This window comes from Dermacentor silvarum, chromosome 2, assembly GCF_013339745.2.
Source record: "Dermacentor silvarum isolate Dsil-2018 chromosome 2, BIME_Dsil_1.4, whole genome shotgun sequence".
Lineage (NCBI taxonomy): Eukaryota > Metazoa > Arthropoda > Arachnida > Ixodida > Ixodidae > Dermacentor > Dermacentor silvarum.
Window position 1 is genome coordinate 107,615,325 of NC_051155.1, and position 14,982 is coordinate 107,630,306.

General features: G+C 45.7%; 1 protein-coding gene across 1 annotated transcript in view; it reads left to right on the plus strand.

Moving 5' to 3' along the window:
• Positions 1-13,352, plus strand: part of LOC125943125 (scoloptoxin SSD14-like) — a 37,100-nt gene extending 23,748 nt beyond the window's left edge. Inside the window, exons 3-4 of the mRNA XM_049661523.1 lie at positions 10,481-10,673; positions 13,192-13,352. Coding sequence (XP_049517480.1) covers positions 10,481-10,571 — 91 coding nt within the window. The 3' untranslated portion in view covers positions 10,572-10,673; positions 13,192-13,352. The remainder of the gene's footprint in view (positions 1-10,480; positions 10,674-13,191) is intronic.
• Positions 13,353-14,982: the final 1,630 nt, after the last annotated feature.

Sequence of the window (14,982 nt, forward strand, 5' to 3'; positions counted from 1 at the left end):
CACCTTAGTGCGCGTAGCCATGGGAAATACTACCTACTATGACGTTCTTGACACCATGGCACAAAAAATGCTGAAAGCCTACAGACCCGCTCCACAGCATTCGCACCTGAAAGCGGTCCAGGTGAGCAGGAAGAGGTACGCAATATCTGAGAATGCGATGCAGCGCTCCGCCTCGAGTCTGACGATGACGTGACATCGTGAGTCACACTTCCCTGTGCACTTCAGAGTCTTGCATGAATATTGACAGTATCCTGTAAAATGATCACATGTCTTACTGTCGTCTCATATTATTCGCTAGGTTTCTTGTGTCGTTCCTTTTTCATTCCATCGTACTCACGCTGTCATCATTAAATCGTGATTATGACGCTCTTGTAATGCCAACGTCGTCGTCGTATGTCGTGATGCCATCATGGTCCTTTCATTGTGGACATTCCTGGTTTGTCATCTGATCCTTGTCAAACCATCATTGTCATGTCGTCGTCGTAAACAGTCGTTGTGATGCAGAGATCGCCACGTCATTGTCGTCACACACTCGTCGTCATACCATTGTCATCATCTCGTCGTCGTCACGCTGTCTTTACACGATGCTCATAATTTTAGAATCGTCATCCCATTGACGTTGATGCTGTCGTCTTCACAGTATGCCTAGAAAGCCGGCGAGCGCTCGAGCATCGGGTTGGAGCGTAGTAATTTAAACGAGAACGTCATTGTGCATCTCTTGCACTGAAATGTCATGAAAAAAGCGGAGCGTTCAGACCCACTAGCGATTTAGCGAGCTTGAGTTCGGCAGCAAGAACGCCTAGTACACACCACAGCTTAAGCTTAAACACTCGCGTTACACACCAGCCTTCCTGCGAGTTTTTATCAGGCTTTCCAGAAAGCGTGGAGTCTTAAAATGTATCTGTTTACGGTTGTTGTATACGTTACGGCGTTTTAGCATGTAGACATAGCTTACGTGGTGTGGTGCGAACAGGTCCATTCGTGCCACGCAGTATTTGAAATTTGAGAAAGCGTGCGCACACTGTCCAGTCTTTTTTTGAGCTTAAGTTGTCATTTTGCACGAGTGCAGGAATTCAGCGCAGTATTGACAGAAAGAACAGGAAAGATGAAGTATGCATAGACGCCGAAGCATGGTCATTTGCATTCAGCGTCAAACGTGCGCAAGAAATGTTTCAAAAATTATTTAGCGAAGCGCAATACTTTTTTGCGAAGGCTTTGTTTGCGCTGCCATGGCCACGCTTTCAGCGTTGCCACGTTCTAGCCAAGTAGAGCATTTCACATTTCTGCATTCCCGCTGTCTCATTAAGAGATACATATAAACTACCGAGCCAGATTCTCATGTAAGTAACAGTGTTACAACAACCAACAGCTTTCCACGGCTTGTGTAGATACAAACTAGCACATACATTTACTATTTTTCCAACCGTAGGAAAGACAAGAAAGTGTACACTCTTATCGCCCGGGAAACTGCTCCTGCGAAGGCTACGAAAGACATGTTTGTTAACAAAAAGGGCGAATCTATGACAGGTGAGTGTTCCGTAATGTGTTAGCGGCGTTAAAGCATGAATAGTCAAGTCATTCAACGGCTTAAGTTAATTCTGCTCAAGCTTCTCTGGCTAAGCGTATCGAGAGAATTGAAGGACGAAAACGTTTGATACAGAAAAACAACAGGTGCAGATCCAACGCACGTGTTGGAATGCAACTGAAGCGAAGCCTAACAAAAGCGGCTAAATAAAGGTTTTACAACTAACGGCGTATGTGTATACCTTTACTATGTTTACTTTAATTCTATGTCATCTAATTTCATAGAATATGTTACGTTTATCCGCCACGAAGGTTGCAACTTTGCCGTCATGCAATTTTTATGTATATGCGTTATGCACAGTCTATTCGCAAGCTAGGCCGAAATACTAACTCCAAATGAGGCGGATGCGCAGCGTGAAACGTGTACGCAGCGATGTGGACGAAAGCGATTTACGATGCTTGTTGAGGGAGAAATGTAGATGATAGGTGCCTGCACAGTAAAGTACGAAACGCATAACACAACATGTAGGGATTCTATACCTCTTTCGTAATAGTGAGGCATACCTATTCGGCAGGATTGACCATGAACAGGCACACACCCAGTGGTACATATCGTATGGCTAAATCAAAGAAAGTGAAGTAAATAAAGAGCGCGTGTGTTGTTCAGGCTTGTCCATGTGCTTTTCTGCGCTGTTAACATTTGCTACTTTGACCGTATCTATCTATCTAGCCACCTACCACTTTGTGCTCTCATGGTCTTTTCGTTTACCTTGCTATGTACCAAAATTGACATACTATGAAAAGAGTATGTGACGAACATAAATTATACGTCATCACATGAATATCATGACATGCGTGTCATGTAGGTCATGAAAATGACCCAGAGAAAAAGTTTAACACTAAAAAACTACTGGAACGGGTTCGGACGTGGGCACTAAGTGAAGGGAACACTAAAGGACAATGATAGAAATCATAGTCATGAGCATGACTCAGCAAAAATGACAATGACTCAGGGAAAAATATATGAACACTCAAAAAACCACTGGAATGGGTTCGGACGTGGGCACTAAGTGAAGGGAACACTAAAGGACGATGGTAGAAATCATAGTCATGAGCACGACTCAGAAAAAATGACAATGACTCAGTGCAAAAAGTATAGCACTCAAAAAACACTGAAATGAGTTCGGACGTGGGTACTAAGGTAAGCAAACACTAAAGCATACTGTTAGAAGTCACAGTCATGAGCATAACTCAGCAAAATGAAAATGACTCAGCGAAAAAAGATAAACACTCAAAAACCACTTGGAATCGGTTCGGACGTGGGCACTAAGTAAAGAAAATACACAAGGATGTTGCTAGAAATCATAGTCATGAGCATGACTCAGCATAAATGACAATGACTCAGAGAATAAGATTAACACTCAACAACCACTGAAATGGGTTTGGACGTGGGTACTAAGGTAAGCAAACACTAAAGCATACTGGTAGAAGTCACAGTCATGAGCATAACTCAGCAAAATGAAAATGACTCAGCGTAAAAAGATAAACACTAAAAAACCACTGGAATTGGTTCGGACGTGGGCACTAAGTAAAGTAAATACACAAAGATGCTGCTAGAAATCATAGTCATGAGCATGACTCAGCATAAATGACAATGACTCAGAGAATAAGATTATCACTCCACAACTACTGAAATGGGTTCGGACGTGGATACTAAGGTAAGCAAACACTAAAGCATACAGGTAGAAGTCACAGTCATGAGCATAACTCAGCAAAATTACAATGACTTAGCGAAAAAAGTATAGCACTCAAAACCACTGAAATGGGTTCGCACGTGGGTACCAAGTGAAGGAAACACTACAGGATGCTGCTAGAAGTAATAGTCACGAGCATGACTGTCATGAGCTAATAAAGGGGGAAAGAAAGAAGAAGTGCAAAAGTGCACGCGCAGCTACGTGGCCAATAGGAGAAGGGACACGTAGCCGAAGAGAGCAGCCCAGCTACGCTCTGGGACGACGAGGGGCAGAAGGAGCTGGAGGCCGAACAGGACGGCTGGATCGCGGAGACGGCGGCAACCCAATGGAAGCTGTTCTTCAGCTGCCGCGGCTACGACCCGTGAGCTGAGCGAACGCCCCACCTGAAGCCGCAGCTACAGGCTGACGGCGCCTCCTCCTGGATTCCCTGCGGCTACGATCCGCTAGCTAGCGGAGTTGATCGGGCGATCCAGGCGCCTCGGTCATCCCACCGTCCTGACCCCCAAACCAGGCCAGCCGTGGACCGAACGTCGGACACAGCGACGTCGAGTCTACGACGCATCGGCGGGCCCAACGACGTGTCGTCGGAAGCCGCGACGACGGCGTGACGTGGCGACGTCGAGGGACTTAATGTAAATATTTTGGACTTATCAATTCAAGGTAGCTGAGGACTTTGGGGAACTTATAGAATTAACTTGTGCTGTAAATTGTTTGTTTCGTGCTGTTTTCTTTGTCGTTTGTTTTTACGATTATAAATGATTGTCTTAAACGTGCGACTTGTCCCTGCCTGTCTATAGTCCACTGAAATCTGTGACAATGACTCAGCTAAAATGACAATGACTCAGCTGAAAAAATATTAACACTCAAAAACCACTGGAATGGGTTCGAACGTGGGCACTAAGTGAAGGGACGATATTAGAAATCAGTCATGAGCAAAAATGACAATGACTCAGCAAAAAAAGTATAGCACTCAAGAAACACTGAAATGGTTTCTGACGTGGGTACTAAGGGAAGCAAACACTAAAGGATACTGGTAGAAGTCATAGTCATGACCATGACTCAGCATAAATGACTAACACTCAAAAACCACTGAAATGTGTTCGGACGTGGTTACTAAGTGAAGGAAGCATACTCGTAGAAGTCATAGTCATGAGCATGACTCAGCAAAATAACAATGACTCAGCGAAAAAAGATTAACACTCAAAAACCACTGCAATCGTTTCGGAACGTGTGCACTAAGTGAAGAAAACACACAAGGATGCTGCTAGAAATCATAGTCATGAGCATGACTCATCAAAAATGACAATGACTCAGCGAATAAATATTAACACTCAAAAGCCACTGATATGGGTTCGTGCGTGGGTACTAAAGTGAAGGAAACAGTAAAGGAGACTTACGTTGTATCCGACTATACCACAAAACCCGGTGCATCGCGTCACACCATGGACGCAGATGTGGAAACGAACAGAAAGTTACACCATAGCTGGTGGAACGTACTGTGAATCCTGAAACACACTTTGTTTGCGCTCCCCTGATCCACATAAAAATGTAGCCCAGAAATAGCCACATAGCCAACTCATATAAAACACAGCCAAACGAAAATATAAGTAGCCCAATTTGGCTACAGATAGCCCAATCTGACAACACTGCCTAGACGCCGTCGTGGCCGACGTGTAAGCGTGTGGCAGCGCCACCTGGCAGTTCCCTCCCAAGGCGCCACGCGCCGAGCCGGCGCGTTCAACACACTCTCCATTCTAACCACTGTAACGGCGGAGCGGAAAAATGAATCCAGACTCCCCCTGATGCCACCTTACGCTAAACGGCGGCAACTCGAGAGCGGTCGCGTGATCCGCATTGGCGCACTGTCGATTGGCGAAGCGGCGCCCTTTGGCCACCTCTCCTATTCTACCACGGTGAATGTAGAGCTTGCAGTGCAATTTTCGTATCTGAATACCTGTCCGATGACAAATTTTTTTTTCGGAGATAGTGCCTATTAGAGGGCAATACATCTTGTACATCTCATAATTTTCGTTACATTTTTTTCTTAGTAGATACCTAAGCGTCTCTTCAAAAAATTTGTTCAATTTTACCCAGCAATCTTGATTTTGGCAATATATATCTTTTTTATGACATATATCTCGTTAGTAGCACTTCTATGGATGAAATGCGCATTCATTTAGATTTTTTATTATGTATTACATAAAATATTCAGTGCACTAGTTCCACCAGAAAAAAATGTGGCATAAACTACAAAAACACCTATTTTCCCCGTGGTAGGGAAGGATTTAAGGTACCCGCCACCTGGCCTGTACAACCCTAGCTGCTGCCAACGCAGCCATCAAAGCAGTTTGAGCCACCTTATAAACAGCGCGCTGTGAGAAACAATGCGTATCGAATAAAAAAATAAAAAAAGCGAATAACACGGCCCAGTTCCCATCAATATGAGCCAAATCAAGTCAGTCAATGGCACGTCTTATAGGACATCACGTGTGTAAACAAATCGGGTTGTGCGCAGGCTGCCTTCTGCGCGAATAATACCTTTGGGATGGACTATTTTTTCTCGTTTTGTTCATTGGTGCGATTGACGATGGCGGCTGCACTCGCACACTTCCGAACGCGCGCTTCCACTCGCACTACAGTGCCTAGAATATACTTACTGTAAAGTATATTCTAGGCGCTGTACTCGCACATACAGCATACGGCGCGCGGCGACGATTTGATCGCCGTTGGACTTTATACGGAACCTCACGGTGACGGCGACGGCAGAAATCCGCTTGGAGTCTCCATATAATTGCTATCGCAATAAAACATTCTGTAGTGTAGCCTCGTCCCAAATACGCCCGAGAAAGCTTCCAAAGCTACGCTTCGTGATATGTCGCTCAAAGGGCGTAGTTCATTTGTCCTCGGGTATGCAAGCTCGCACAATTGGAGTGTCGACGGTCAACCGACGTCTCCGGATCCCGCCGTTCTTCTGCTGTAGTCTCGCGTGCAATATGAGCTGCAAGACAGTACACGTGTTCAAAAGCACCCTAAGGCTGCACGGTGGCGCGGACATACGAATAATTGGAGAGCTAAACACCGTTACAAATTCTAGTATTTATTATAACAATTTTTCATATGTCGGCACCGCTGTATAGTCTTGGGGCACTTTTGAACACGTACACCGTCTTGTAGCTGATATTGCACGCGATCGTACGCATCGTAAGTGGGAAGTGGGCAGTTGTCCCGAGATGAACAGGAATTTTCATAAACAAAATGATATGCAGTCCGAAAATCACTGGGAATGCTGCGAAGATGAGAGGCCAGCAGTGCACACCTAGACCACTTGCACAAGCAGAAAATGGTGCGCGGCAAGCAATAAAGGTTAACTCTTGAAAGATAAGGGATATAAATACCGAAATGAAATGTTCATTGTTATTGTAAATGTGAAAAAATAACTCCAAAAATAAGCATATTCAGCGAAAAGAAACACACCAGCACATCTGCAGGAAGATACGTTGGCTTTCCAGATGCAACAAAGAGTGCTGTGTATCCTAGACTAGTGTTTGAGCGGTTAATTGTGATGAGCTACCACTGCTTTAAGGCAGCACTTCCATCACTGGTGGAAACCTTCAGTACATGCTGATATATTGTTTCATGTCCCGAATAGTTCGTTCTTTCAATCCAATAGCTGCTGGAAGGTATGGGGCAGTGAAGCTGAGTGTTCCAGTACGTAGATCTTCCCATTCCTGTAGTTTGCGGCTTCGAAAGGCTGGACAATTATCCGATAAATTATTCCAAAGACCAGACGGCAAAATAAAGAGTCAGAAGAAACAATCTGCTCTATATCTTCGTACGCGCTATCACATTCTTTTGTCCAGCAGGGTGGTACATCCGTTTGAGCCAGTACTGCTAAGACAATGTCTTGATAGCATAGTCTCGGGTAAACGCTCTAAAATATCCAGCTAGTCCCAAAAACACACGAAGCGATTATGCGTCAGATGTCATCACAAGCTTAGCTATGGGCACCGCGGACGCTTGGTATTCTTCGTGGTACCATCTAACTCTCGGCCCCAAAAGGTCACTTTATTTTTTAAAAGCTATCTATTTTTGAATGTTACTTTGATCATGGCTTCAAGTAAGGCAGCAAGATCTCTCTTACAATACAGAATGGTGTCGCGTATGTATGCATAGCAGAAGCGACCAAGAAAAGGGTTCACAACCGTATTCGTCATCTTCTGAAGCCAGTTGGGCAAGTTCTTCCAGCCAAGCGGAAGACAATTCTCATAAATGAAATGTCAAATGGAGTTAAAAAGGCGGTGTATTGCTTGGTTTCTTCTTGGAGTAGCATTTTCAAGAAGCACTTTGCACAGATCTATTATCGAAAACTAGGTGCATTCAGTTGTCATTTTAATGATGCTTTCTATTCGAGGCATTGAAGATGGGATCAGCTGCGTATGGCTCTTAATCGCTTAATAGTCTGCACAGCCGGAGGCTATCGTATCATTTTGGAGCTTTGGTCTAAAATATATCGTCTAAAATATATCGAATACCGGAATCCCTCTTTCCACGTGCATCAAGGTGCTTTGCACCAAACATGCTTTAGTAAGTGCCACTCATACCGATTTCTTGCTACTCCATTGGAACGTCGCCCAATTTTTAGCACCCGTTCGTGTGCGAATAGCAATTAATTGTATTTTGCTGCCTCCTCATAAAAAGCGATCAATTCTTCTATGTCATCAGAAGATCCGTCAAACGTTTAGGTCGTAATATTTCAATTTGGTGGTTCCTCCTATGGCATAAAGCAGAAAGGACTTTCCGCCACGGTGTTCCGTTTCGAAAGTTGCTGCGTTGCATCCCAATGCTCTGAATAATTGTTGGTCTTTGGCCAAATAGCACAGCACGTCCGAACGCTCGTTTGAGTACCAGTTGGCACCAGCTCGAGTACCAGCATAAGACTACTGGGCTATTCACCTTCGCAGGACCTCGTTTAACAAGTTCCGAGGGAGACGCAAAGCCTTATCTCAAACGAGATTCAGCAGCTCACCCGTTGTCGTATCCTCAAGGAGGCCGACCGAAGAATCATCTTGACTTGGTAGCTCTTGAACACCACTCGGACGTTGCACCTCTACACGAAAAAGGTCGCCTATATTAGTTGACTCGTCAGCAGCACCAAAGTATGTAATTAGCCCGCAGAAATATAATAGATGAAACAAGCGTCATGTTCCCATTACTTTTTTTCAAAGCGAAGTTTCTATGTCTCACTGATTCGTACGTGAGCATCGAAAACGCAGTGCAGGAAAGCCAACTTACACAATGGAACTATCGGTGCATCTGCGCACACAATGGAACAACGGCGCACGACATACGTATTGTAGAATTTTACAATTTACAATTTACAATTTACAATTTTACAAGTTTACATTCGCAGTTAATTGTACCGATAAACACAATGGGAACTGCAACGCCACGCTACCCAGACGAACTGTAAATATCTGCATTGCATTACGCGCTTCACGCAATGCATTCCCGGCTGTCACCATGGGTAGTCTACGGGTGCAGTACACGGCCGAAGAGGCTCCCGTACGCGAACGTAAGCGCGAGCGCGATCGTGCCCGTAACGGCAGAACCTCTGACCGTCTACCACAGCGAACACAAGGCAATACAGTGCAACTGTAGAGTCGTCCATGAACGTGTGAGAGTGTGCGTGTAATCAACGGCTACATGATCTAAAATAAAGGCAATGCAACTTAACTAAATGTGTCTTCATTTAACTGCAACGTTCATAAAAATGCAATCCTAAGCAAGCAATCAAATCTTATATGCATCGCATCGGGCCGCTCCGCATTTCTTGGGTTCGTTGCGTGGTCGGTAGCTTTCGACTTTGACTTTGATGCAGTTTGCATGGGAGAAAGCTTCGCGTATGCAACCGCCCTTCTTTAAGAAAGCGGCTTCGATTTTTCACAGCTCAGCTTTTTAAACCGGGCGTAATGTGTCTGCTGAATCCAAAAATGTGGGCCGATCCTGGCGGCAGTGCAGAAAGGGGAGTCCAAGCGCAATGGCACATACCCCTGCAAACTACCGGAACTGAGCCTGGTTAAGTGGTCCTAACCAGGCATCTGAGCATGGTTAGGACCATTTAAGCTTAGTCAGTCATCGATAGGCAATTGATAGCCAATTAATAGCTAATCGATAATCGATCAATAATCAATAAATTCAGGAAAAAGCTGGGGATGACTTGGTAGTGCTTAGCCTAGCCCAAATACGTGACCAATACCTTGCGATAGCCAATCAATAGCTAATAGATTATCAATCAATAATAAATTCCGGAAAATGCTTGGGATGAATTGGTAGAGCTTAGCCTAACCCAAATACGTGGCCAACGCCTTGCGACAGCCAATCGATAGCCGATCAAAAGCTAAACGGTAAGCGATCAATAATCAATAAATTCCGGCAAATGCTGGGGATGACTTGGTAGTGCTTAGCCTAGACCAAATACGTGGCCAGTACCTTCCGACAAGCAATCGATACCCAATCAATAGCTAATCGATAATCGATCAATAATCAATGAATTCCGGGAAATGCTGGGGATGACTTGGTAGTGCTTAGACTAGCCCAAAAGCCAGGACTAGCTAGGTGCCCATCAGCTCCGTTGTCTCTTTAGCATTGCGCTTCCAGTGCAAGCTATGCAATTTTTTTACTCTGCTTTTCCATCTCGTCTTTCCCCCCTCCTCCATCTTCATGTGGCATTCTTCAGATCTTGTTCTTTAGCTTTGGCTCGTTTCAAATGGGAGGCATCTATTCCAGTCACTGGAAGGGGGTAGTTTGGACATGTTGCACCCCAGTGGAAACTGCATGCGGCCAGATCTGACAATAGCTGACCGCTGGTGTAAGGGCCACCCCAACCCGAAGCCTCCAAAGCACAACGTCCTTCATACTAAGAAGGTGGTTGGCGAGGGTGCAAACACACGCTGAAATGAGAGCGCGTGTGTCCTGCCGGGGGAATATTTACGGAATCCTTGCAATTTCGTGGTGTGCTGTTTGTATTCGGATAGTGCACCTAAGTTTAGTGGTGAGGAAGGACTAGGTGCTAGGGGTGCCAGCTGAGCGAGGAGACTAGAGTAGAGGACAGGGATTTCTTATGCACGCTACCATAGAAATACGATTCTATGCGACACTGCGCAATATCATAATTTTTAGTTTTGCACTGGCTGTCTGTGCAGGTGGACTGGCAGTGGCGGTCCCTGGAGAACTCCGCGGTTACGAGGCTCTCCTGAAGAAATTCAGCAACAAGGAGTTCAAGGAACATTTTAATTATTCTATAAAGCTCGCCAAGGAAGGCATCGGCGTTACGCATTATTTATCCAAGGCCATACAATATCAGTACAAGCACATCAATGGCACTCCAGCTTTAAAGTAAATATATCTGGTGTTTTAATTTTCATTTTGGCTCACATTCGCTGACGCCAATTCGTGAAAGTTTGACAGGTGGAGGAAAAAAGTATTGCTGCCAATTATCGGCCTTCTTTGTGGACAGATGACTTAATTTCGCAAGCGTTGAGACTGACAGCGACATAGTTTGGTAAATTATTAAGGAATATGTGAAACCAATTCAAATTATAGCTCAAAGACATAGTCGTTCCCGCTGAGTCCGAACGCAAAAAATAAGAGAACGTTACTGATAAGCCGGTGAAATTGTACATCGATTTATATATAGAATAAAGCTTTTGCTGCTTCTGAACAGCTTGAAAAAGTAGGAATTTGTAAAGGGGTACTGGGCATAATATTTTCGCACTTTTATTTTTAGCTTTAAATGAAGTTCTTCGACCTCTGAACTCTAAAAAAAAGCATTTCATGTTTAAAATGCTGACAAACCTCATAAAGCCCAAAATAATTTACTCCTGCAGCTGTTATACAGCCCGTTTACGTTTCCTTTCTCGGGACGTGTCGTCACGACATGGTACCGTAAGTGGTCATGTGGTCACTGCGGCGTTTTCGCGCTCTCTCTAGCACCTTGGTCTTCCTGTGTGCAACTTGTGCGTAACGAGCAGCAGTATACGCCGTGAGACACAGGGGGTGACACAGCATCCGGATGTTTTGCTCGCACGTGACCACATTCTGTGTCACAGTGTTCCCTACAGCTATACGCGGTGGCCATGTCGTCACAACAAATGCACTTACTGGCAAAGGAAAGTGAAGCTGGTTGTAGAACAACTATTAAATTATTTAGGGCGTGAAATAAGTTTTTTCAATGTGGCGGGGGTGTTGTGAATTCCGTGCCACTCTCATGAGGCTGAATGTACGTCAGACAAAACGGGAGATGCTTGAACGATATGTTAACAGACCATGGTTATAAAGTTTTCAGAGCTGCGAGCGGACACCTTTGCATTCATTAGAGAGTTTTGGTGTAGCGTAAAACACTTGGGTTAGTGTTAGCGTGCGACGCAATGATGACGCTAAGAAAGACAACTGCGCGGCACGAACTAAGCGTTTAGAATGGTGGAACAGAGCGAAACGCTAACGCTAAAACAAACATATACAGCGTCATCAAGATGTTCGAAGAGGTCCATGTCGTCTTTGGTTGTGAAGCGCACGCCCATCGTGCGCAAAGCACCGACCGCACTTCAGTTTATTTTGCGGCGGCAAACGTGACACGCCTCGGCTTGACTTATGGCCGTACCTTTTGAAACGGGCGAATGAACCAAAAAGTAGATACAGGCCTGGGCGTCATCTCGACGAAGCTATAGCAAACGTGAGCAAACTCTCTCGTTAATCCTACTCCCTCGCTAAGCGAGAACGCATCCCGAAAGCAGTGCCAATTCGACACCAGTACGCCTATGTCGAAGCAGGATTACATACATCTAAAGCAAATGCGAACGTTATAGTACGCAACAAATGAGCCGAACAGTGCATGCAGGTCTACGACTCGAGAGATCCGAAGTGGGCGGCGATCACTTCGACGGGCGCCGTCATGTTGCCCTATACGTAAGGATCTCTTGCTAGCGCTAACGTTAAAGCTAAATCCTGAAAATAGCGTACCTACGTAAGAGACCCAGTACCGGTTACGTACAGCGCATGCGCAGTGGGGAGCACGCAACGCTAAGGCTAACTCCTTGCGTTCGCAGCTATACGATATGCTAAAGCTGTCTATTTTCGTCATTGCGGTTGCCAGCCACAGTTTGATGAATGCGCTATGGTCAGCAAAGAGCGTAGCCGTCAGATAATTGAAAGCGCCGAGATTGTGCGCGTGCGCAGCATAAGTGTAAACGTGCTTTCGGTTTCCTTGAATCAGAAAAAAAGAATTTCTTCACGTCCTGATCGGAAGGGCGCAGGAAGTTTAGGTTTATGCATTCTTGTTTCGTCGTTTTTTTTTTGTTTTTTTTTGCTGCGACGTGCGTAACCAGAGGATCACTTGCTATGGCACGATCACAGCCGCTGGATCAAAAAAAAAAAAAAAAGGGTGCGGCCTGCCGCGTCGGGCGCGTTGCTATGGGAGTGAACGTGACGGCCGTAGTTGCATTGTCGACCGCTTGGCTGGGCCGAACGGCGCTAGCTGAGGGGGTTGTAACGCGTCAGCTTGCACGCGTGACGGCGTTCCAAGCGCGTTCCTGACGCATTTGCTATGCCGATGCCAGATAACAGCCCCCAGCGTGTGGCGCCGCGGCGGATCACACTGGTTTCGATGCACGCGGCAGGCCACGCCTTTTTTTTTTTTTTTTGTCCAGCCGCCGTGACACGGTATAGGCGATGATCTGGCTTTTCGTCATTTTCTGTGCTGGTTGTTCCCGTGTTTATTGCAGAGGCCTTCCTGTTTGTCTTCTTTTTTGAGCGATTCCCAGAACGTTCTCCTTCCTGTGTTGATACTTTGACGAGGTCACCGCGGCCTAGGAATTATTAGTTTGAGTAAGATCAATTATCTTTCTGTTCCACTCAGGGACATCTACTTCAAAATGGGCAGCAATGATCCCCTGATTGAAGGCGACGTTCTGAAAAATCCGGACCTTGCAAGTACTTACCAACAACTAATAGACAATGGTGTTGACTACTTTTACAAAGGAGCTTTGGCAGAGAAGATCGTAGAAGCGGTCAACAAATCACGTGAGTGGACGTTGCACTGTGGTTTCCGCAATCGGGTGGCAATATTGTTCGTATTTCACTACTTTGTTACGAAGACAAAGAAAGCAGTCGAACTGTAAATTTACGAAGACTGGAAAAGTGCTGAATATAAAAAAAAACAAGTTGTCACTCTATCAGTATTGCTAGCTGGGCGAAACGGTCTGACGATCAATCTTATTGATAAGGAGAAACGAAAATAAAGACCTTAATCCTACTAATATTTGGAGGAAAACCGCGTTAAAATGGCCCATATAAAAAAGGCACATATGCTTTGTTTCTCGGTCAAAGTAATACTTTATCGAATAGCTCAGAGTTTCGTATATCCCAGTGATCTAAATGGTCGTCTGTACTAACGGTAATTAGGATTGATAGCACGCCACCCCTCAATGGCACCACATGACAGTCGACTCAAAAAGCTTTAGTGAAGATATCACTTTACTGCGTTAACCCTTTGTCGGCCAGCGGGACATATACGTCCCACTTTTGATTCCACGTTCTCGGTGCTGTCGCTCCTTAAGAGAGCTCGCTCTACCACATACAAGCCACTAACTCTATCTGTCGAGTATACCACAACATTCTGTATGCACTTTCATAGCGTTTCCGCTAAATGGAAGCACGCAACAAGACAAGTAGCAGTTTTTGTTTTTTCATGACCACTTTTCCGTTTTTCTGTGATTTTGTGAGCTACTTTCAAGCAAGAAAAAAGTATCTGGTGAGTAAATCTTGTGTTTCTTGCACTACAGTAGCCACTTACAAATTATCAGCTATAATTTGTGATGTTTATCGTGCATAGATAAACGGAACGTTTTTTACGAAAACCAGTGTGATTAACCTGTTCCAGGTTAGGCTTAGCGAATAGCGTGCGGGCTGTTCGGTCCGTACTGATTGCTTCCTTCTTTTCCTCAAGATAAGACGAAGCATCTCACTGCTCAAGGAGCACTTTAGTTATTCTGGAGATTGCCAGAGAACTCTAACAACAATGATGGTGAGCATCGTTTGGAGAACCTTCCGGATGGTTCTCCGGAAGCATCGATTCTCCGGAAACACTCACCACCCAAACATGACAGGCACGCGATAGCGGTGTCGCTGGTGCTCAACTAGCAAAAAAAAAAGAAGTCCGCCGGGGCCGCAAGGCTCCGGGGGGACCGTCCGGAGGGGAGGGGCCGTGGGAGGGGTTGCATTCTACTCCGGGCGGTTCCGGCGGTCGCGCCCGCCCACCCGTGTCGCTGAGGCGCGTAGCCAGGATTTTAGGGGCAAAGCTTCTTAGGGTTGAGCCTTGTCCCCCGTCGCGCCGTCGCACCGTTGTAGCCACGCTAGTACTCGCCGCTCCCGCTAGAGGCGCAGCTGTGCTCTCTTTCTCTCTCGTTCCCGACGCGCGCTCTCTCTCTCTCGACCGTAGCTAGGGGCGCTGCGGTGGACAAGGGCGTTGGCATGCAGGTAAAAATACTAGGAGGGAGCGTCACGTGATTCCGCTAGCCTCGGCAAGCCAATCTCCTCTGAAGCCGCCCCTCCCTCTCTCAGGGGCCCCGTGCGCGGTGCCTTTTGGGTAGGAATAGGCCCACAAGGTTGCCGGAGCTTTCGTGATTGTTTGGTACGTGGTAACTTTTAG